At 45.3% G+C, this 23,705-nt stretch overlaps 1 protein-coding gene across 1 annotated transcript; it reads left to right on the plus strand.

Moving 5' to 3' along the window:
- The first annotated feature begins 46 nt into the window (after positions 1-46).
- Positions 47-23,705, plus strand: LOC137915808 (polycystin-1-like). The gene is made up of 41 exons (XM_068758928.1): positions 47-113; positions 1,043-1,223; positions 1,320-1,525; positions 2,216-2,334; positions 2,625-2,772; positions 2,856-3,121; positions 3,215-3,973; positions 4,284-4,415; positions 4,626-4,771; positions 4,913-5,049; positions 5,308-8,975; positions 9,540-9,680; positions 10,002-10,284; positions 10,430-10,532; positions 10,683-10,811; positions 11,246-11,396; positions 11,550-11,687; positions 11,799-11,943; positions 12,022-12,720; positions 13,169-13,322; positions 13,513-13,678; positions 13,820-14,015; positions 14,127-14,294; positions 14,879-15,019; positions 15,320-15,530; positions 15,714-15,837; positions 16,156-16,296; positions 16,367-16,772; positions 16,932-17,046; positions 17,124-17,317; positions 17,740-17,942; positions 18,661-18,858; positions 18,939-19,093; positions 19,679-19,879; positions 20,138-20,312; positions 20,414-20,630; positions 20,839-20,855; positions 21,156-21,282; positions 21,393-21,579; positions 22,243-22,354; positions 22,457-23,705. Exons 1-41 carry the CDS (start codon positions 47-49, stop codon positions 23,339-23,341), a joined length of 12,111 nt encoding a protein of 4,036 aa, XP_068615029.1. The 3' UTR covers positions 23,342-23,705.

Here is a 23,705-nt window from a genome sequence, read left to right on the forward strand (position 1 = left end):
GAAAGTATTGCCCGAGCCTGGAGGAAGATGTGATGCTCCCTACATGATGGCACAAGAGTCACAAGATCACAAGCTATGGATTCTTTATGCAGTTTTGATCTCTGTAGCTGGAGGTGAGAGGTTTGATTTTTGATTTTTAGATCATATCAATGCTTTATTTTGGGACAATCTGTTTGTTGCTTCTCTTTCCGAGAGGCGAGGTTTCAGGGTTAACCGCAGCAGCTCTGGAGGGAGAGTCAACAATTTGCGTGAAAAATTGTATCCATCAAATTATACATACACTTTTTATATCTAGAGTTGAGTTCTACATTAGTTGAGTCCACCTCTTATCGTAAGGTCAGTGAGGACTGTGAACGTTCTCAGTCGTCCAGGTCTTTGTAGATCTCTGTTCCTTTCGAGGATGAGAGACGAGTTTTCTTGATACTTTTTTTCTTAGCTCCGGTTGACTTTATTCAACAGGAAGACCAATCGGGACTTAAGTGCGATATAATATGTTGGTTTTCTTTCTTTCTTGGGTTCATAATTTACAGATTCTTCAGCTATAAGCTATAAATTACAGTTTATATGTCTTTAACTGCTTTAGCAGAATTGCTATGACAGAAAGAAGCGGCAATCTTAAATGATGCTAGGAGTTAAGAGCGAATTTATGTTTGCAGCAGACACACAATCCCAAGAAGCAGAATGCACTTTGGCTTTCAACCCATTAATTAAAAGATGGGGACATTTTCATATATGATATGACTTTGCAAATAACCAGTAACACAAATACAAGTACATTTACTCAAGTCTAAAATAAAAGAATTAACCACGCACAAACCATTTGCTTATTAAATCTCTATATATCTTAGTATTATATTAATGCACAGTAAATAATATCTGCGCTGTGGTAAGCTGTTCCTTTTTTTAATAAAGATTTTTGCAAAGATCATAACAGTTTTATAGCTGCTCCAATGCATCCGTAGGAATCATCCAATAGCAGTAACACAAATCTTTATTTGGAAATAAAAAAGAGCTTTTAGCTGAAAATTGTTCTGTTTATCAGAGGATATTCGGTGTCCAAAAGGCGGTCAGATCCACCTGGGCAGCTGGCGATGCTATTGGCTCTCTGAAAAGACATCATCATGGCCTGAGGCAGAAGATTTATGCAGAGAAACTCCAGGAGGAGAGCTCGCATCTTCAGATAGCGAGGAGCTACAAAGTTTCATCCACTACTCCTTTCCAGCGTGAGTTTAGACAGCAGTCTTTAAAACGTATCCTTCAGTTTTGCTTTGCATGCTAACATCTATTAATACGCCTTTCCTCTTTTCATGTTGATTTAGAAAGAACACTGCGTGGGTGTGGCTGAAGGGGTCAAAGGATGGAGGAGGGTCTGACCCGGTTGGGGAACCAGTACGGCCTGAATGGGGGGCCGAAAGCCACGAGGGTCTGGGGGTTTGCACACAGATGGAACTGGGGACGCTGGGACGCTGGAGGAAGGCTCATTGTGCTGGACGTCACATCTTCCTCTGTGAAAAAGAGGTTTCTGGTGAGACAGGAAGGCAGTGGCCACATGAATATTAAACATTCCTCACAGTTTTGACAGACCAGGAGCCTCATGTATCAAGAAAAAAAATCCAAACCATGGTATGCACAAATCGAAGCACTTTTCCTTCATACATCCCAATCAACGTGGGATCGAGCGCACATGTTGGACGCCAAGTCACTAACTTTAACCTGACAAGTAGTGATGCTGTGAAGACGGGACAGTGTTTGGGGGCGCGACACGGTACCAACTTGAATGAATGAATATCTTGACGCTCCGATGACATTAGGAACACACACTCTCTTCTCATTGGACCATTTACAATGTCTTCCAGTAGAACCACGGCGGCCATTGTTGGTCTGTGTTTTCAGCTCCACTTTGCTTTTCTATCCTCTCCTGTAGCTGCAGACAGCTGGGTGCGTTCATTGCTCCTCGGTGTTCATTGTTCATGTTTCTCTGATGTGTATTTGACATTTATTTAATAGAACAGTTCCCAGCATCACCTCTAAGTGTCGCCAAAGAGCCAACAGCTGTAGGAACGTGCGTACGCCAGCCATGAAGTTGGCGTGAGGCAGCGCACATTTTCACGGTCATTTCACTCTTGATCCATCTGAACTTTGACGTGAGAACGTTCGTACGCCAGGTTTTTGTGCATTGATACATGAGGCCTCTGGTAAACATCTCTTCATGCAGAGTCTTTACCAACTCTGGAGTTTTACCTGACCGGACTGGCTCTCTTGACTGGTGTCTACGCTCAGACCCAGATTCACCCCAGTCCCAAGATCCCAGACATCGGACAACTCAGAGTGGAGGTCAGTCAGGTGTTGTGTTAAAATAGTCAATAATAATGACAAGCATTTCTGTTTCTTTAAGCCTTTAACATCAATTATGGATGGTTGCGTCTCCCTTAGTCGTTATGTTCACCGGCGTTCATTAGTTTGATAGTAAAATCTCAAAAACACTCTTTATTCATGGACAAGTTCGGCAGGCCAGATTAAAAAGCCCAGCGGGCCGTAGTTTGCCCGTTCCTGCTTAAGTGGTAAAGAGTGATTAGAGTGAGATCAGAATTGGTGACACATTCTGATCCTCTTTTGACACACAGATGCTGCTGTTCCCTGGAATGTGGTTCAGTCATGCAGGTCAGTTGGTATCAGTAGAACTGGTGGTCCAGCCCAGCGCAGTGTCCTCTCTGGCCCGTGTCCAAATCCTCCGACCCTACTGCAGCCCCGACCACCACCTCATACCTCCAGGTACACTGCAAAGGTTGCTGTGAAAGCTTTCTGAAATCTCTTGTTGGTTCCGCACAGGAGGAAACAATCTCTTTGCTCCCCAGGTTGCAGTTCTCTGATCAATCCATTCAGCTGCTGCTCGGCAGTCCCTCTGTGTAACACCACAGGGGGCTGCAGACTGGGACAGTACTGGTGCCCCTTACTGGAGGCCTGTGTCCACAACAGCAGCCCCTGCAGCCCCTACGACTCTGCAGCAGCAGGCCGCGGCTTTGCTTTACCTCCCAGATACAAGGCAGTTCCACCCTTCTACCACCTGGTGGCAGATTTGCCTATGAGCATAAACCCAGGCTCAGAGCTTGAAACTATAAGTGTAGGTTGACCATTGTTTCATGTTCCCTGCATCCATTATGAAGCTGGAATGCAAATCAATTTAAAGTAAGTCTTCTGTGTTTCCTTTTGATAGCTGCTTCTTCCGGATCGAGCCATCACGGTGTTCCCTGACGACATAGTGGCTTTACAGCACACTCGCAAATCTGGAACGTTCCTGCATTGTCTGACCGGTGAAGCCGTTATAAATTCCCCTTGGCAGCAGAGTTACCTGTCCCTCATGGGGGCAGAGTGGGGAGGCTGGTGGGAGGGAGGCCTCACCTTTGTGCCCCAGGATGGCCAGTGGGTGGATGAGGTGGTGTGTGATCTGAAAATGCTGTATATGGACAATCAAAGAGGTACAGCGTATGATGGAAACTTTGGCTTCACCCCACAAGAGACAACCACCCCTCCAGATAGCCTGCCCCTGACAAATGACCCTGCTGGTCTACAAACGACATCTGGGCTTGACGTCATCCACCCCATGCCAGATGAAAAGAACCAGATTCATGTACAAATCAATGTCGCGACACTCATTGTCACCAGGGTCCTGTCTGGCCAGAAAGCCAGGAGCTTTTGGTCTGGCCCGGTTCGTCAGAGAGAGGTTCCCTTCTTTCCTTTTTGCCCTGACGAGGTGACTCATTCTTGGCCAGGCTGTGAGAGAGACTCCCATGAGTACTGGTTCTCCTCTGTAACTCTGGTGATGCCTTCAGTGGGGTCAGAAATGCTGAACATCAGTGTGACGGATGCAGTGAGGTTTCAGAGCACGATTCTGAGGGTTTTTGGCTATGAGGCAGTGACGGAGCTTCGTGTCGAGCCTCATGGGTGCCCAAGGATGCTCGTAGAAACTCCGCAGGTGAGAATTCAGACATTATGTCGTCATAATGTCTGAATATAGAACACAAGCACCGCTTATTTGGACAAATGTTTTTTAGATACCACGATAACACTGTGGCCAATACTTGCTTTATAAATAAAACCATTGGTGTGAGACTTCATTGAGGTAAATACACAACATATGAATGTTGACTTTTTTGTTATTGTGAGCACAAATTGTTCAGAGCCCTATATAATCACTTCCAGTGCTAACAGTCTCAGAATTAATGAATTTACTTTTTATTTCTATTACTTCAGTGGTATCCTGTTGATTTATTTTTACCTTGAAGTCTTTTACAGCCAAAGTGGAGCGTGGGTCGTCTGTAAAATTCACATGGGCAATTGACAACCTGGACAAGTTTTACCATGAAGGGGAATCTTACACCATCGTTTTCAAGAGGCCTGCTGAGTATAAGCTCAAGGTATGTATATTTGAGTCTTTTATTTTTATTTAGCATCTCTTAAATTATTACTGCTCATAGAAATAGAAATTAAGTTCAATGATTCCATCGAGGAAACACTCAACCAGCGTGATCAGTCATGTGGCTTCATCGCTCAGTCAGAGAACCATATCTGTCATTATCTCGTTAACCTTGTTCTAGGTAACGGCTTCCAACCCTGTGAGCTCCCAGAGCCAGCAGATCCTCCTGACGGCTGCTGAAATGACCCCAATGACTGAGCCAGACTTCCTGTTGGTCAGGAATGTTGTAGCAATAGATGCTGCACACCTCTATACCATCAAGGTCAAAGTGGACATCTCCCTGCCGTTGACCTTCAGGTAAAAGCCAAAGTCCTCAGAAAACCAAATCATCACATTGGCATACAATACCCTTCAATTGTGCCTAATTATTGAGATTTACTTTTATGCTTTTTTATTATTGTAACGATATTATATTTCCATGTGGCATATGTTGTGTAGATGGGATTTTGGGGATGGCAGTAGCCAAGTGGTCCACACTCAGTCTGCCCCATGTCAGGCGATGGAATGGTTAATGGAGGCAGAAGAAAAGCGGATTTACGTCCAGGACTCAGTGAATTACATGTATTCCATTCCAGGTAAGCAAAAACTCCCAAACTTATTGGTGCTCTAAAATGTATTTGCATTTTTTACAATGGCTCAAATGTTTTGTTGAAGTGAGAACACTTTACTTCCCCAAGTTTGTTCACATCTTTGAACTGTTTTGGTTTCACGACCTTCTTTGTTGTTTTTTACGTCCTTACAGTTTATTTTATTTTATAAAAGAGAATGCTGTCACCCAATATTATACAATGTATAAACCGGTTTCTATTTACTTGTGTGTTTTTTTTATGCAGATGACTATACACTTCATGTCCAAGTCTCCAACCAATACAACAACACTGGCTCTTCCATTAAGATAAGGGTTCGCCCTGAATTACATCACCTCCGTGTTTCCTCTTCCCCTCCTACGCCCCTTGTCAATCACACACTACTCCTAGAAGCTTTCACAGAACCTTCTAACTATGTTATCCACACATGGGACTTCGGTGATGGCTCCGAAGTTATCCGAGACACCCTCGGTAAAGTCGGCCATGCTTTTGGATCTGCTGGTACTTATAATATCACAGTTTGTGCAAACAATACCCTCACAGTTCTGACCACATGGATCATGGTGGAAGTTATCGAGAAGATATCTGGAATAACAGTTCACTGCAGTGGACCCGTTGAGCTACACTCGGCTGCAGTTTTCAGTGCTGCTGTGACCACCGGGAATAATCTTGTTTGGAATTTTGACTTTGGTGATGGATGCCTGCAGGAAAACCTCACAGATGGTTCAATCACTCATATCTATAAGTCACCAGGGAATTATACAGTAGACGTAACTGCCTGGAATTCTGCCAGCCAAGCTCATCAGTCTATCAGTGTGGAAGTCTACAGATTGACTGTGAGCGCAGTTCTTCCGACAGGATGCGTCACGAGTGGAAGAGACGTGGAGCTTACTGCTTTGGTGAATGGAAACGTATCAACTCTGGATTTCCATTGGTTGCTGGGCGATGGCTCTCCTCTGACTTTGGCGAGGGGACAAGCCACAGCCATGCACAAATTTAAAAGCCCTGGAACCTTTCATCTTAGTTTGACTGTGTTTAGTTCTCCTACATATGTCTTATTTAACACAAGCATCTGTGTCGAAACAGCAATAATAAACCTGACAGTGCGTGCATCCCAGGAAGTGGTGGCGGTGGGAGACGAGGTATGCCTCAGCGCGATAGTTTCCCCCAGACACATGACGGGTTACGAGTTGGAGTGGATTAGTAGCTGTTGTAGTTTTACGACCAGAACAGAAAATCGTCCAAAGTGCTTTGTCTTTAAGAATGAAGGAATTGAAGAGGTGTCCGTAACAGCAAGTAACAATGTCAGCAGCCAAACAGCCAGAGTTAGAATCGGCATTCAAACCCCAGTCAGTAAGCTTTCTGTGGGCTATGGTAGTCAAAGTGACACACTGATGCTAAACACACTAGCAACATTTTGGGTTGCCAGTTGCGTTGGCAGCAATGTGACAGTGCTGTGGGACTTTGGAGATGGTTCTCCGGTGGAGCAGAAGCAAAATGTTTCGCACATCTTTACCTCCGCGGGCCAGTTCACAGTCACCGCCACAGCGGCTAATGCCATTAGCCGTGGCTCTGTGACCCTTAAGGTGAATATTTTATCTCCTGTTTCAGATCTCTTACTTCACACCAATCAGCCATATTCTGCAGTCGGAGAAGAAACTCTTATCTCAGCAAGCAGCAGTGCTATCAGCAACACCACTTACTACTGGACTGCAGATGGTGCTGCCTCAACCAAACAAGGGACTGCACAGTTCAGGTTTACCTTTCTCAATCCAGGAATACATCAAGTGAGGGTTGTAACGCAGACCTTTGCTGGCAAAAAGGAGGCAGCTGTTTTAATTGAGGTCTTTGAAAGATTGGAGGGTCTTCAGATTGAAAGTCAGAGCGTCACTAACATGAAATACGTACCGACCCAAGAAGAGTTGCGGTTTGTCGCATCGCTTGTTAAGGGTTCCAATGCCACGTATCATTGGCTCGCTATAAAGAGTGGCACAAACCAACAAATTACAGGTGAGGGTGAGATTTTTAGTTTGCTTGCTGAAATTCCTGGTGGGATTTCTGTTCATCTGACAGCATCGAACAAGTTGGGTGAGACTACCAGCAGAGCGTCTTTAGTCGCAGTTCAGCGAGTAACCAGTGCAAACATAACAACACAATCAAACACTGTGGAATTGGGCCGAGCAGTAAATATTTCTGTTTCTGTTATTGCTGGGACAGACCTACACTACTTTTGGTATGTCAAAGCTGACCTTTCACCCCTGCAGACAAATGAGCCCTTTCTTCGCCACACTTTTACAAGTTTGGGACATTGTCTTGTTAGAGTTTCAGTTCAGAATGTCCTCGGCCACAGCAATGTCACTAAAGACTTTAATGTACAGGAGAAGGTTCAAGGGGTGGACTTCCAAATTGAGGGGAAGACCCATCCATTTTACATTGCCACAGGTGATGTTGTTCCACTCCATGGGATCATTTCGAAGGGTAGCGACCTGAAATGGTTCTGGAAAATAAGCGGAATTGAAGCTAAACCTTTTAAGGTCACAGAGCAAAACATGATCTACTCCTTTCCATATGCAGGCATCTATCAGGTGTCTCTGAATGTCTCTAATGGGTTAAACTGGCAGATGGTTTCACACAGTGTTGCAGTCCAGGATGCAATCAGGGATCTAACGCTGACTATCTCTAAGCACTCTCTATGCACAGGGGAACAGGTCAGTTTTAGTCCAACAATCTCAAGTGGAAGCAACGGAAGCTTTGTAATAGTATTTAGAAACAAGGACTGGGTTTATAGTCAGGCTCTTCTTGATGGACATTTCAGTACAGCAAACCTTCTAACAGGGACACACCTCGTCACACTGAAAGCGTGGAACCAGGTTAGCACTGCAGAGATCTCTTCAACGGTTGTCGTGTCTGAGAAGATTCAAGGTTTGCAGCTTGTAAACTGCTGTTCTGCTGCTCTCGAGGCTCTGAAAGAAGTCAAGTTCAAGGCGGAAATTCAAAATGGACTTCCCGTAAACTACACCTGGATCATCCATGCGGAGGAGTTTGAGCCCACAAGGCTCCTGGGACAAGAAGTCGTCTATGTGCCACCACGGAGCGGTCAATTGTCCGTTAGTGTGACAGCCACAAACGGAGTCTGCTCCGAGACACAAAACGGTTCTGTGACGGTCGAATGGCCTGTCAAGAGGGTCAAGCTTGTCTGTCACTCTGAAAGAACATTTGTTGGACATGCTGTCATGTTTTCTGCTCAAGTAAATGGAGGAAGTAACCTCGGACTCTTCTGGGACTTTGGGGACTCCACTGAAGTACTAATGACGGACTTAAGCACAATCAGTCATACTTATAATTTCCCTGGGAAATACAGACTTATGGTGAAAGTTCTCAACAGTGTCAGCCACGTGTCTACCCAGCTGTACTTGGATGTGGAGGAGCTCCAGTGTTCCAGTCCTCAAGCTTTCCTAATCCAGAGCCCGTCTACTATCTTCAGGTCTCGACCCAGTTTCTTCGAAACAAACATTGACAATAATTGCTCTGCTTACAAAACCGTGTATTTATGGGAAATACTGAAAGAACCCAGTTGTACTAATGCCAACTCCAGGTTCTTGGCCAATAAAGTCAGTCTTAGAAGTCAGGTTGATGTAGCTTCACCTTATCTCTTAATCCCAAAGCATTCCCTCGACATCGGACGGTACTGCCTGGTATTCACTGTATTCCTGCGGGGGACCCCGCTGCTTGTCCAGCAAAAGACAACCTTCACTGTTGTCCACTCGCAGCTGGTAGCTTTCATCAGAGGAGGCTCCCACAGAACGTGGCCAAGCTTTACCAACCTCATCCTGGATGGATCTGCCTCCCACGATCCAGATATGGATCCAGGAACGGAAGATGCACTGCAGTACCACTGGGCCCTAACGACACCGGTAAAGGTTTCCCGCAAATTATATCAATTCTAATTGGTCTGATGGCTCAATTTGAGATGAAAAGCAAACAAACAAGTCAAATATTTGGTTAGAATCCATTCATTCTATAATGTATCCACTCTATTCCATTAGATTTATGTTTCCGTTATTACGTTTTCACCAGTGTCTGGGCGTTTGCGTTTTCAGAACTCCACCAGGAATGATATTGTGGATCAGCCCGTTGGTGATAACCGCAGTAGACTGGCTATCCTCGGCACAAGGCTGCAGCCTGACACCGTCTATGTTTTCACTCTCACTGTCCACAAAGCAAGGAGGACGCCTGTCTCTGTCAGCCAGACTGTGAGTATTACTGCTAATATCACTCCATCTCACACGTTAGCAAGTTTTAAATCTTCAAAATGGATTTTCACAGCCTTTTTATTTTGCCAGCTCTTCGTTAAAAATATATAAATGAATATACGCAGTAGCTTTGCCAGTAAATTGTTTTAGATTATCACAGGGGACGTTTATAACAGGCACATTAATGCAATTTCTTATCACACATACTTTTGCCTCTTATTTTAGGTGACCATGTGTGAAGCTACTCTGCTTCCTGTGACTGTGGAATGTGTGTCCTGCACCACCCTGTCGTCCCCTCACGCCGTGAGTTACGGCGCCCCCATCGTCCTCGCCGGACAATGCGAGCATTGTGACAGCCATGCTCAGGTAACAACTTCGATATTAACACTCACCTTGCACACAACTGTCATAACTGTTTTGTGAGAAAGTGTGCAAAATAGTGGTTTCAAAAAGAAGCTGCAAATATTGAAGGTATAGAGTCATAGAATAAAGCAAAACCTTTCTTTAAGCAACTATTAATTTGTGATTGGACAGTGTGATCTATTTTCAATTCCAGCAAAGCTTATTTAACTACATAAATACAATGATTTATTATTTGCCACAAACTATATATGATATTAATTTACACACAAACAATGGGACAATCGGTAAAATTACCGTATGTTTCATCTATATGGCTTCTCATAGTACAAATGGGGTGCTGAGGACCAGGACGGCATAGGCCTCGACCTTAACGGGGCCCCCATCTCCGCAGGGAGCAACTCGCCACGCCTTATTGTCCATCCAGGTGTCCTACAGGCCGGCCAGAGTCACACCTTCACTCTCAATGTGTCCCGGCATGATGGAAAGCAGTGGGGCAGCGCCAGTCTGGCAATACGACCTATCAGTCGGCCACAAGGAGGCGTGTGCGATCTCAGTGCACAGTCAGATACACATCTGCTTAATTCAGTCGTCACCTACAACTGCTCGGGTAATGCTGTGGCGTTTGTCGAAATCGTATGAAATCTTATTTGAATGTAGGATTAGAAATACATTATACGTATATTTCGACGGCGGGAATGTGGCAAGTCCTTTTCTTTGATGAGCCAAAAGAGCCGATGTGTTTTCTTTTTCAGGCTGGCAAGATGGTGAAGACGGGACGTCTCAGTTGATCTACACCCTACAGGTAGCACCATGCCACGCTGTTGGCGTGACGTGCCCCCTGCTCACTCTGTATAGGTAAATACAGGACTCGACGTACAAATACTAACAGATAAAGAAGTGCTGTCGTGCCCTTTGTGTAAAAAAAACATGAATGAAAAACTACGAACTGAATTTCCTTTCTGTCAAAATGGCAGTTGTGCTTTAATTCTTCATTTATGTCCTTAGGGGTGCTCGTTCAACATTTGGCAGCCTGGTTCCATTGGGGAGTCCCGGTCAGGACAGAAATATGACAGTTATCACCATTATATTGTTGGTTGAAAACCATCCTGAGGCAAAGGTCGTTGCTTTGAACAGGTAACGGTGGGCATGATGGACTGTTTGCTTATTTCTACCCCCTTGAAAACTGACTAGGCAATCATATTGAAATATTGCATTTTTTTGGGCCGGTTTTGTGAAAATAAATCTCCAGTATCTCCCTTTAATGCATTTATAGACTTTAGATTGTTCCATCTGTGTCTTTTTCAAACACTTTATATTTTTTGCATACATTTTGGTCCTATTTCTTTGGGGAATGCAGATGGTTGTAGAATGGGCTCCATATTCAGGGCTTGGCTTTGAGCTATTTTTATTTCTTGAAATAACTTGAGCCCAATTATATGCTTTCACATACCTTTATGTTTCAATGAAACGTAAGATAAATAATTCAGGCTATGATATGGTCAGCTCAAATGTCTTGTTTGTTGTTGCATGATAGTACTGACATGAGTCTTGTTTTCTTCTGCCTGCAGAACATTACCAGTTAAAAGTCCTGTGAGGGATGAAGTTACCAGTCAGTGGCTCAGAGAAAAGACCCAGACTGAGTTGTGGACTTTAGTCCAACATGGCAACCCTCAAGAGATTGTCCCTTATTCCATTGCCCTCACCAGCCATCTGAATCAGGTAGTATACGCGCATTGTATCTCATTTGCTAGTGTGTAAAATGACACTTTACACTAAATACAACGAATTTAATTTTGAGCATAGTGCATGTGTCAAACTGGATAGGTGGGATTTGTCGAGAATGTGGACTCATGAGTTTGAGCCTGTCTGCAGATGGAGCTGGAACAGACAGCCGAGGAGCTCAAGGACAGAAGAGAGATCCGGAAGAAGGTGACCGAAGCGCTCGTCTCTCTGCCTGTGTCCTCCATGGTGGACGTTGAGCAGATTAGCTCGGCATTGTTGCAGTCTACTGTAAGTAGTCATCTAGTTTCAGGGAACATAACTTCCTACTTCTCACGTCATCTTTGACCTTTAAACAAACAAACAAACAAATCTAATAATAGCCCTATCTGCTTTCCTAAGGCTGTTCCGAGGGAACTGCTATGTGAACACTGCCAGGACAAGGTTTTGGAAACGGTGGGGAAGATGATCCATGTCATGGAGGAACAGCTGAGTCCTGGTGCTTTGCTGGCTGTCGAAACAGGAAGGAACATTCTGAACATCATAGGTGCTGGTCGACCACCGGCTCATATTTACCGTGAACTTTACATAACAGGTGAATGAATAATGACATTTGTGTTTCCAGGCAGCATTCTGGCTGCTGTGTCAGAGACCCTCAGTGCTTCCAGGTCTCACCCAGCCTCCTCAAGCACGACGCAGTCAGATTCCACAACTGCTGTGTCAGCCCTGGGCCACACGGGGGCCCTGGTGCGCTGTCTGATAAGAGCTCATGTTCCCAGCGAGGTGCCGCTTTCGCTGTCTACTCCTTACATTAATACTGTGGGTTTCCATGGAGACCCCTCCAACCTCCTCTGCACTCATCAGTCCAACCAAAACCATCAGGCCTCATCAGCAGGTGAATCAGAGAGGTCTCACCCGTGTCACTTTCTTATCCCCGCTTCCCTGACCAGTCGTCTGAAGAGTCAGAGGTCCGAGGTCCTGCAGGTGCTATTTGATATGGATGCAGATTTGGGAGGCCACCCTCTGCTGATGGCAGCTGACCCACCAATTTCCACCGCTCTAGTTGCCATGGAGCTCACTACACCTCAGGGGGAACCCATACACATCCAGAACCTAGATCACGAGCAGGCCGTAGAGGTCAACCTGCCCATCAAGCACCCAGTGGGGCTGGACGATGAGAGTGGAGATGGATTAAGTGGGAGCAGCACCTGTCTTACGGTAACTCTGCCCAGTGACGGACGGTTGAACTTCACAGTCAAACCGGTGGATGGACTTGATAAAGAGGCGGGCTTATACATCTCCTTCAACTTCAGCCTGGACTCAGGTAGAGTAGATCTTATTAACTTACTCTGTACCTGTCCTGCTTTTTAGTGATCTAAAACACTGAGATTATGCTAATAACAATATTTATTTTTATTTATGCATTATGCACTTGCTGTTCTAATTTCACCATGGTAACAACACGATCCCATTTATCTGTATGTACTCTCTGTCTTATCCTGTAATGTAATAATTGTAATACAATTCAAAGGAAGGTGTTCTTGTTGTTGTGCCTCAGTAGCTACAGTGCCTTTAAACATTTACATACATTTTTTTGTATGTAAGACACAGTGATGGTGAGAGCTGTGGAAGGTTTGAAAGCTATCAGAGTGATAGTTAGTTTACCATGCAGCGTTTGTATAGCTATGAATTAGTCTCACTGTATATCTGTGAGTTTCTGCACGACTTCTAAATGCAAAGTGCTGCTCTCAAGCTGCGTCCTGCATACCTAGGAGCTCCTCCAAAGAGTCTTGGACATGTCAAGATAGAAGTGAGCTCTGCAGCGCCACAGGCTAATGCCTCCACGGATTCCCTCGTGAAAGAGTGGGCTCTCAGCCTCTCAGCTCGGAACACCTCCACGATGGATGCCATCTTCCTGTCACCACTGTGAGTTGCAGCTGTGTTCCATACGTCCGCGTTTTATTCAATTTATCATTCTGACGAATAAAGAAATGCTTCAAAATCTGTTTGTTCCTCTCCATACCAGCTTAAACGGGACCGACCGGCCTCTCGCTGTCAGCTTGTCCTCGTGTCTGGTCGATGGTGGCCCAGTCCATGTGTCGGTGTGCGTGTTCAGCTCTCTGTGCCGGTACTTCAGCGTGAAAGAGGCTTGCTGGAGCAGTGAGGGTCTGCAGCCACTGGAGGGCAGCACGCTCCACGGAGCCCGCTGCCTCACTCGGCACCTCACCCTGTTTGGAGCCAGCATGTTTGTTCATCCTGGGGCTGTGCTTCTGCTGCCACCAGTACATAACAAATGAGCACATTTATACATATTATTTTATATGAATAATGCATCTATATCTGAATGATTTTTCAAGAACATGTTCTGCGATTAGAAAATAAGGACATTCATCAATGCCTCCATGCTTCTGTTCTCTTCTCAGTCAGCCGGTCCTGTGCGTAATATGGTGGTGGCAATCGTGTGTGCCGTGTTTGCTCTGATCCACCTGCTGCTGGGGCTTATCGCATGTAAACTGGACCACTTGGACGGCCTGAGACTGAGCCAGGTTCCCCTGTGTGGACGACCGGGGCTGTATCACTACAGAGTGCTGGTGAAAACGGGCCGGAGGCAAGGAGCAGGTCGGCCAAGGATAAGACAAGAGTGTAGACATAAAAAATGAAGAAAGGATTTATTTATTTATGAAACCTCCAGCTGTAAATGATGATCAATGTTTCGGTGTATCCTACCAGGCACCACAGCACATGTTGGCATGAGTCTGTATGGCGTGAACAAGAGCGGGTCTCGTCATCTGCAGAGGGACGGAGCCTTTCAGCGAGGCAACCTGGACCAGTTTCACGTGGAGACGGCCGGCAACCTGGGAGAGATTTGGAAAATTCGCATCTGGCACAATAACACAGGTTCAAGAACGCTGTATGAAATCTTTCAAGTACAAATGTATATAAAAAGCAATATTTGGGTTGAAGCCATTTGTTACACAGACTTGTTGCCAACTTTAATTTGTTTTGCTTTCCACAACTGATTCAATGATCAAGAGTCTGTTTAATATCACATTCAAAAACACGAACCTTGAGGAACTCAAACATTTGGGTATTTCTATTATAGTTGTCATTCCAAGATTGTTTTGGTGGGTTAGCAGAAATCATTTGAAGTGAGAATTTACATAATGACAGATTTTCCCATTTCATATGATCGCATCACACTAGCTTATAAATTTAGTAAGCCAGAACCCTTCAAACACTGTCGTATTGGTCTCCGCAAGTAAAGTGGAAGTAACCTCAACTTGTCACAAGCTCCTGTGGGATAGGACATTTTAAATAATACTAACTCGTGTCATTTAGATTAACATTAAAATCCTTCAGATAAAACATTTAGTTTCATTGTCCTAATTAAATAAACCAATTTTAGGGCCTTTAAGAGTTAAAGAAAAACAAAAACAGCATATCTGCTCTCTATATTTCTAAGCATCCTTATGTGTATGTAGGTCTGGACCCGTCCTGGTACGTTCAGCACGTGGTGGTTTGGGACCAGCAGACGGACCACATGTTCTTTTTCCTGCTGGAGGACTGGCTTTCCGTGGAGAATCCAAAGAACGGCACAGTGGAAAAGGAAGTTCTTGCTTCATGTAAACTCATAAGTAACATAAGTGACACAGAAAGGACACGTTTACGTCTCCATACCTCTACATTTAACGTTCAAAAAGAACGAGCTGTTGCATTTTTCTTAAAAAGTGAACGTAAACTTATACAATTTTGCATTGTCTTTTCAAGCTTAATTTTTTTTTCATTTCTCAAGGTTAGAGAACAAAGTTATTCCATTTTCGTGGTTTAAATAATTCATCAAACATGGCCGAATCTCAAATACGTGAACTCGGGACGTTTTTTCCTGATGATTTCGTCCAAACGTTCATCTCTCTCCTCGCCAGGTCCTGATGAGCTTTGTCAGTTCCGTCGCGTCTTCGCTTCTCAGCTGATGTTTGGTTTAGTTGAGCACCACCTGTGGGTGTCGCTGTGGGAGCGCCCTGCCCACAGTCGCTTCACCAGGGGCCAGCGAGTGATGTGCAGTGCCCTCACTTTAAACCTCTACCTTGCCCTGGGAGCTCTGTGGTATGGGGCTATTGGCATGGAGGGCCAGAGGTGGGATGATTTTAGGCTTCAGCATAATATCCAAAATAATAATAATTTGTCCTTCTGGTCATTAAAAAAAATCAAACTTCCATCATTTTAGTCAACACATATTTTTTTCTTGATTTTCTATAAATAAATCTTGTAGTAAATTATCCAGCGTTCACAATCTGACACTGATTCGTCTCCCATCAGTGGAGCCGTATCGGCCTGGATGCTGGTTAACCTGGAGACAGTTGCCGTGGGAATGACTCTTGCAGCGCTGGTGTTTCCTCTCCAGTGTTTCCTCTGCTTCCTCTTTCGGAAAGCTAACAGTCAGGTAAACCGAGACGGTGTGAAGCCCCTTTAGTGAAACATGTCACTGGCCAAAAACCAGATGCTCGTGTTGAGTCATTTAGATACGACTTCCTTTAGATAGGCTACCGTGGCTATTTCCACAAGGTGGATAGTTCGCTGTGGCTTGTTCTATCGTGCCTTCGGTGTTTTGCTGATTAGATGTCATTAGAGTGATGTGTTGGACGCACGTCCAATCTTTGCTTGTCAAACAGTCTTATCTCGGTACGGGAACAAGTGAGTGTTTCCATTTCCTTCTAATTGCTCAGGCGGCAGGTGTGTGTTTCTGTGTGTTCACACACAGGTGGCTGTGGACGTTCCGGCTCCTCCTCCTGTTTGCCACTCCGTGGAGATGGATGTGTGTGTTGGCCAATCGGAGCGCTCTGGCAATCATTCCCTGTCCCTGTCGGACTCCTCCAGCTCAGTCCGGGACAGTCCTTCTTCTGTGAGAGCACACACGACATAAATCACTCCTATTGCTCCTGTCTGCCTAAGTTAACTTCTGTTCTCTGCAGCGACTAGAAAGCAAAGCGATTGACTCCAGTATTCTGGATTTTTGGGCTGCGTCTGGATTGGCTCCTCATGCAGATGTCGCATGTCAAGAGGAGGGTGTGAGGGTATGGCCGTCCTGTGACAGCCTCATCAATCTTTCGGGAGGTCAATGCCTCATCAACGCAGCCCCAGTCCCTAATTCATGCAAGTCCGGCCCTGCTCCGGGCCCAGTGCGCCAACTGAGGAGAAAAAAAGCCTTGTTGCAGCTTTGTCTGGCCTCACCCTCCTCAACAGGCTCCCCTAGCGCACTCCTCTCTCCCTGTCGCATGCAGGCTGCTTCAAAAAACGCTTCCAGTCGTCACCAGAACCGTGTTAGGCAAGACCACAAGGGCCACAAGCACAACCTGACAACAATCCTGACTCTGTCCGGTGAGAAAATGTTCAGCTCAACGTGGAAATTCAAATACACTACCTGAAATATTCTCAGCCCTCGGTGAAAGGAAATTACAGTACATTACACCGTGATGCTCAAAATGTTGGATGCATATGATGCGTTTCTGCACTGACGGTGAATTTTTGGCTCTCCAGAGGAGGATCTGCTCATGTCTATAGCAGCAGCGAAAGAGGACGCACCGGACACTACCAGCGGCAACTCGGACAGCGGTCGAGATTCTGCTAAAGCCAGCTCCTCGCTCTCAAGCAGGTGAGCTTCTGTGAAACATTCTAAATTGTTTGCAATGCGTGACTGTGCTGCTTTGAATGATCCCCTGTGATTCTCAGCAGAAGCACCTCCTGCAGCAGCTGGACGGAGCAGAGCGACGAGAAGTCCCTGGAGGAGCTACGGTCCCGCACCCAGCCCGATGAGGCAAGACTCAGCAAGTGTCCCTCTGTGCTATCCGTAGACTCGGTGGCCAGCACCTTCCTGCCATGCCCTTCCTTTGACTCCAGCCGCTCCTCCTCAGCCACACGTATAGGTACTAGACCCCCCCCCCCCCCCCCCCATATTACAGTTGCAATGAAGCTACAATAAAAACATTTAAGCTATTCACCCATCACTTTAAAAATAACAATTAATACACTTTAGATGTTTTTTTAAGATATGAAATTAATCTGTGATGAACTGGCGGCTTGTCCAGGGTGTGCCCCACTTCTTGTCCGTAGATTACTTATACAAACAACTTTTTAAACCAAGACTTAGTGCTGCAGCTTCGATATGTGGATGCATTGAAATTGTAATCTGAATATTTATTACTGTACTTGTACTTGAGCTCCTGTAAACCCCATTGTAATAACCCCAGGCTACATTTACATTCACTCTACTAAACCATGGGGTAAAAACATGGAGTAAATACTGAGTAGCTTTCTCTTGTATTTGGTGTCTTCCTCTCAACGTTAGGAGTCGCCCGGAGTCAGCCTGGCCGGCAGCTCCCTCCCTGGACCGTGCGTGTGATCTACCCACTGGCGGCCGTGTTGCTGGGAGCCTGTCTGACTGTAGTCGGACTCTACGGGAGCTTCCTCCCCAGAGCGGCGGTCCTCATGCTGCTGATATCGTCTCTCTCTGCCTTTCTCACCTCCACTCTGCTGCTGGAGCCTCTCAAGGTTGACTGAGACAATGAGTCATTTTTTAAAATTTAGTCTTTTATTTAGTCTATTAATGCGATTACTTGTCCAAAAGATATATACAAGAAATAGTCATCAGACAACACAATGACAGCTAATAAAGATTTAAATATCTCCTCATATATACAGTTACTAAAGGATATTAAGAACAAGCATAAAAATCAATGAAATCGATGAGGTATAGAGAAATATATTGTTTTGTTACTGCTTTAAAAATGACTTCATGCATTGAGTGGACAATAAACCTCCACTAAGACCCAACGGTTCCTTTTAAATCAGTTTAAGCCTTAGCCAAAATCAAAGTCAGAACTGTAAGCATAATTAATTGATTGCTCATCTGATGGATCTGGATTTTAATTCAGATCTGAATGCTCTCACTCATAGATACCAACCCAATTAATATGCCCAATTATTTCCATTATGCTTGGTCCTTTATGGCCATAAAGAAATGTTAAAATGTTTTAATGTGAAAAAAGGTCCTGAATCTCGATATTTGATCCTCGCCAAAATGTACCGTAATGGTGCCTATTCTGGCCCGAGACCCAAATGCAGGTTTGTTTTGTGCTTTTTAGTTTTTTTTTTCACAATAAGAGCTCTGCCTTCCTAAATTTATAAATCGCATTTAAAAATGTTGCATCTCCATGTTTGCATAGTTGAGTGTTCTCCTGTGGTACTTACTTGTATTTGTCTCCTTCAGGTGTTTGTGCAGGCCTTAATATGCACAGCACTATGGAGGCCTGTGGACCCAGAGGTGGACGACCAGCTGGCCCAGGACGCGACTGTCGTGAGGACATTTGGCGAGCAAGGCAAAAATGTCCGTCCACCATGTGGCTACGGGCTGCTGCAGGCTGTAGTGGAGGCCCGCAAAGTCCGGGCTCTGCGTTCGCTTATGAGGGTGAGAATAACAACATCAACTTCTGTCAGTTTCCTTGATGTATTTTCCTGTGTGGAATGACTTCTCCGTGTTTTCTGCAGCACTGCGTGTGCCAGCTGTTATTCGTACTGCTGCTGCTGATGGTAAACTATCACGACAGTGTCGAGCAGAGTCAAGGCAGGCTGCTGCACTCTGCTGTCAAACAGCGCCTTCACACGGCGCCCATGGGGGTCCAAAACCTCACCTCGCTCAGAGAGTAAGGACACCACTCATCCTCCTTCGTGCCCGAACAGCCCAGTGTAACTAAAGCAGACTCTGGAGAGAAATCCCGAAGCATTAATCCCGCTTGTTCCACCACACACATGTTGTTACCTCCGCCGAGGAGGTTATGTAATCACCGGCGTTTGTCTCTCTGTCTGATAGCAAGATATCTCAAAAAGGTTCTGGATAGATCTGGATGAAATCTGATGATCCAGGAGAGATCCTGGATTCTGGATCAGTTTGAAATTTTCATTAACGTTGCAGTCAATGGAGCGTCGAAATTTGTTCCTCAATATCTCGGTTGATTATTGGCCGATGTTTATGGAATTTGACCCAGTCATGTAGGGTGGGGGTCCATGAATATGTGGAATTATAACATCATGGAGCAGTTATGGTGCAGCAAACATATTTTAAAATAATGCAAAAAGGAAGAGAAAAATAGTAACCATATTAAAGTATAAGCATGGAAACAAACCTAACAAAATGTAATGACTGCAACATCTGTGCATCAATCTGATTGGTTAAAGCCTTACATAGAAACACATTTACATTCAATAAGGAATTTATCTCCCTCGTCCAGCTGGTCCGATGCAGAGCAGTGGCTCAGCCGTGTCTTGGTACCACACCTGCACCAAAGCCCAACATTAGGCCTTGTTGGACTCCCCCGGCTGCGTTACACACAAACTGTCCGACCTGAGACGAGCATCTTCCTGGGAGACGGCGCTGCAGCGACACACCAGCGCCTGACTGACCTGCACATGGCAGACTGGAGCAAACAGCAGTAAGTGACTGTGTGTTAGACGCCTCCATTCTTCCTTGTTGATCGGAAGGCAGGAAATAATGAGGTGTCTTGCACGGGCGAATTGTTCTACAATAAAGACTAAGATATCGAGGTGATATATTGAATTTTAGAAATTACAAATTCAGTTTATATTCTTTCTGAAACAGAATGCTGCAGTGCTTTACGAACATTCCTTTTTAATTCGATGCCTCGTTTCATTTTTTTCCATATGTGTTTTTAATTCCATTTATATCCCAGGTTTCAAACTATTTCTATTGACTTCACACACTACCACGGAGAGTCTGCTTTATTCTTGTGCGTGTCCGTGCAACTGCGGTGGGTCCAGACAGAGAGAGTCACCCCCTTTCTCTCCATGCTTCCCCTTCACATCCCTTCGTCCTTCCCGGGACTGGATCTGCAGGTGGCGCTGACGGTAACAACCACGAATCCTTTGAACAGTAGCAGTTAATATGCTTTCTCAAGCAAAGAATGTGATTCGTTGAAATGTTAAAATCTACTCTCTTTACGCGATAGATCCTTCTTTTCATCTCTGTTCTCCTGATCGTGTTTGGAGAATTGTGGTCAATGGCGACTGAGCGCTCCCAGTATCTTGGTCAATTCCGACATTGGTTCCAGCTTCTCCTGGCCTTCTTGACTCTGGCAACGGTTATTCTGCAGATCTGCTTTCTGTCCCAGGCCGCAGCTTGTGTTTCCATGGTAAGAAAAAAAAATAACACTGGCTTAATGTTAGGTGGGTTTAAATCTGCCAGGGGCTTTTATGTAGGGAGTTTGCGTGGTCTCCCAGCGTCTCCGTGAATTCTCTCCAGGTTCTCTAGCTTCCTCCCACCACGCAAAAAAAAGTAACATGGAGTATTTAGTGACTTTAAATTGCACATAAGCACGAATGTGAGTGTGCCGGGTTATTTTTCTTTCATGTGACCCTGTGCTAAACATACCAGGATGCACCCTAGCAGGCGTTCTGATTGTCTTAGTACCTTAGTCTTCAGTACCTACTGCAGTTTGTTTGTGTCTGTGCCATTCAGCTCCGATCCCACCCAGACACCAGTGCCCACTTCCACAGAGCGGCCCTCCTGGCACAGAGGAGCTCCCAGTGTGCAGCCGTTCTGCTCACTCTGCTGGCTCTAAAGGTCAATTCAAGCTCTGGTTCATAATAAACAGATTTTAATTTTTAATTTTTTTAAACGTGAGCTGATTTCATTCGCGCGCACGTGTGTGTGTGTGTGTGTATGTGTGTGTGTGTGTTTCAGTTGCTGAGAACCTTCAACTTAGTTCGCAGGTGGGTCGTTTTAGGTCGAGTGCTGCAGAGAGCTTGGAGGGAGCTGGCGGCCCTGACTGCAATGCTGCTGCTGCTGCTGCTGCTCTGCACTCACCTTGGAAACATGGTATGAGGAGAAAGATCAGACGTATAGAACAATCCTACTATTGTGTATGTATTGATGTAAAAACGTATTTGATAAGGCTTTGCCTTTGTTCCAGCTCTTCTCTCGCTCAGTGGAAGGTTTCCTGTCGTTACGCCAGACAGGTGTCTCAGTGATGTCGATGCTGAGTGGTCGAACCGCCCTCCGAAGACTGTGCAGGGTCCATCCTTACCTGGGCCCTTTCTATGGGCTACTTCTGACGGGGGGATGTGTTTGGCTCTTGGCCAGGCTCTGTGGCGCTGTTCTTATCCATGCATACAGGTACACCATGTGCATGCATGCGTGTGTTACCAGTTTTGTTGCATTGGTATATATTCATATAAGTTTCATGTAACCTGTACTTCAATCGCTGGGTGATGGGATACGTTTCTTCTTTCGGTTGGCACAGTAGCTCTGCTAACCTGATGATCTGGAAAAAGTCAAATCAAGTTTGACAAAGCAGAAAATCTTCTCAAAATGAATGCACAGATACTAATACACAAATAGTGCATCAGTGAAGATGAAGGAAACTTCACAGTGCTCATAAATCTGTAACTGCTTATCCTGTGTGGGTTTGTGAAGCTGGGGGTCACACTCACATGCACACCTTCAGTTGAGAGTAGCAATTCAGCAATATATTGCATGCGTTGGTGGTGGGTGCAAGCTGGAGAGCCTGGAGGGAGCCCCTGCAAACACACGGAGAACGGGCAAACCCTCCACAAAAGGTCCCAGGTCCACAGGTGAATTTGAATCCTGGATCCGCTCGCTGTGAGGCAGCAGCGCTATCCACCTTAGCACCCGCTCACATTTCAACCGGACGAGTGAACACTTCTAAGTTGGGGTACTATATGAAATAAGGGTGCAACCAAAATGAGAGCATGAACTGACCAAACATTTTCATTTGAATGAAGTTAGTTTCATCCCAACTACTGCCATGTTTTAAAGGGCGGAGCAAACTGAGCTGCACCGTCCAGCCACTGAACCTCAAGACTATGAGATGGTGAAATTCTTTATCAAGAGACTCAAACTGTGGATGGGACTCACCAAAGCTAAAGAGGTACATACTGCATGTGTAGTGCTGCATGCCATTGGAAGACCAAAGCCAATGAGACAATTCCAAGTCAATCCTGGCTGCTGATTTCACACCTTTCCTTTCTAGTTCAGACACAGGGTGAAGTTTGAAGGAATGGACATCCCCCCTTCTTGGTCTTCACAGGAATCCTTCCTCTCCACTTTTCCTTCCCACTCTTCCGCAGTTTCATCTCCTCGCCCTCTGTCCTCGATGCTGTCTGTGAAATCTGAGGACTCATCGGTGTCTGAGTCCGGCTTTGATGTCCAGCCCTCCCTGGACCGTCTTCTTCCGTGTGTCACCGCGCTGCTATCTCATTTTGATCAAGTCAATCAGATTATCGAGGGGATTTACACTCTGGAAATAAAGCTGGAAGAGGCTCAGACAAGACGAAAGGAGAGGCGGCTCAGCAACAAGGATAAAGATGCAACAAGCTTAGGGGAGCCAACAAAGCCAAAGGAACGGGAAGGAGAAGAAAGGGAATCAAAAGATGTTAGAAACAGGAAAACAAACCTTCTTTACCCAAAGCCACGAGTCTCCCTTCCGTCATCATTTACTGTCACTCCTACCACGCTTTACTGCTCTCCTACATCAATTTGCATCGCTCCTCGTTCACGTCGCCCCCACTCAGAGTCAGAATCAGCACCATTCCTGCGACAGGCATCCAGCCACAATAATGCTTGTGTGAAGCTTGTGTCTGGAATTCATGGTTTAAATCCTGCAGGATCTCCTGCAGGCGGAAGGTTCCCCAGGAGACGAGCTTGGCATTCTGGGAGCTCGCATTCGGCTGATGCAGCTCAGAGGATCTCATTGACTCAAGGCGGACTTGCTGCTTCTGGTAACGCCAGCGAAAGTATTGCATTCGTTAACACCAGACCGATGAGTGTAGAAGGGGTAAGAAGGCATGTTAGCGGTGGCGTCCCTGTGAAGAGGAAGGCTTGGATCGCTGAAGGATCCGAGACCGAGCAAGACTAACCATGTATTTGTACATGGTTCCAAAGTCTATGAAAACAGACTGTGGAAGCCTGAATAGTGTTTTGTACATGGCAACAACGGCTGATAATATTTTGATGAAAATGTACTTTGTCTTTGCTGTAATATGATATCAGGGGCTTGCGTCCACTCCTGACAATAACATCAGAAAATGGTTGGAAAGAACTGGAAAATGCATCTTATAGCAACAACACTGTTTTGTTTTTTAATGTGTGTGTACTTCAGATAGCACAGGATTACACGTTCCTGTATTTTAGTGGATATCTAAAAAGACCTTGATTTAAGAGTAAACATGTGATATTAGAATCAAACACTTTAATCACCAAGGCACCGCAAAGGTGACTGA

The sequence above is a fragment of the Brachionichthys hirsutus genome, unplaced genomic scaffold (genome assembly GCF_040956055.1).
Source record: "Brachionichthys hirsutus isolate HB-005 unplaced genomic scaffold, CSIRO-AGI_Bhir_v1 contig_876, whole genome shotgun sequence".
Classification (NCBI taxonomy): domain Eukaryota; kingdom Metazoa; phylum Chordata; class Actinopteri; order Lophiiformes; family Brachionichthyidae; genus Brachionichthys; species Brachionichthys hirsutus.

What these genes read in the sequence shown, in the direction of transcription:
- LOC137915808 (XM_068758928.1), top strand. Translation starts at nt 47, where the DNA reads ATGGCACAAGAGTCACAAGATCACAAGCTATGGATTCTTTATGCAGTT. An exon ending in TCGGACAACTCAGAGTGGAG is followed by an intron (nt 2,335 to 2,624) that starts GTCAGTCAGGTG and finishes TTTGACACACAG; the next exon opens with ATGCTGCTGTTCCCTGGAAT. An exon ending in CATCTGGCACAATAACACAG is followed by an intron (nt 14,295 to 14,878) that starts GTTCAAGAACGC and finishes ATGTGTATGTAG; the next exon opens with GTCTGGACCCGTCCTGGTAC.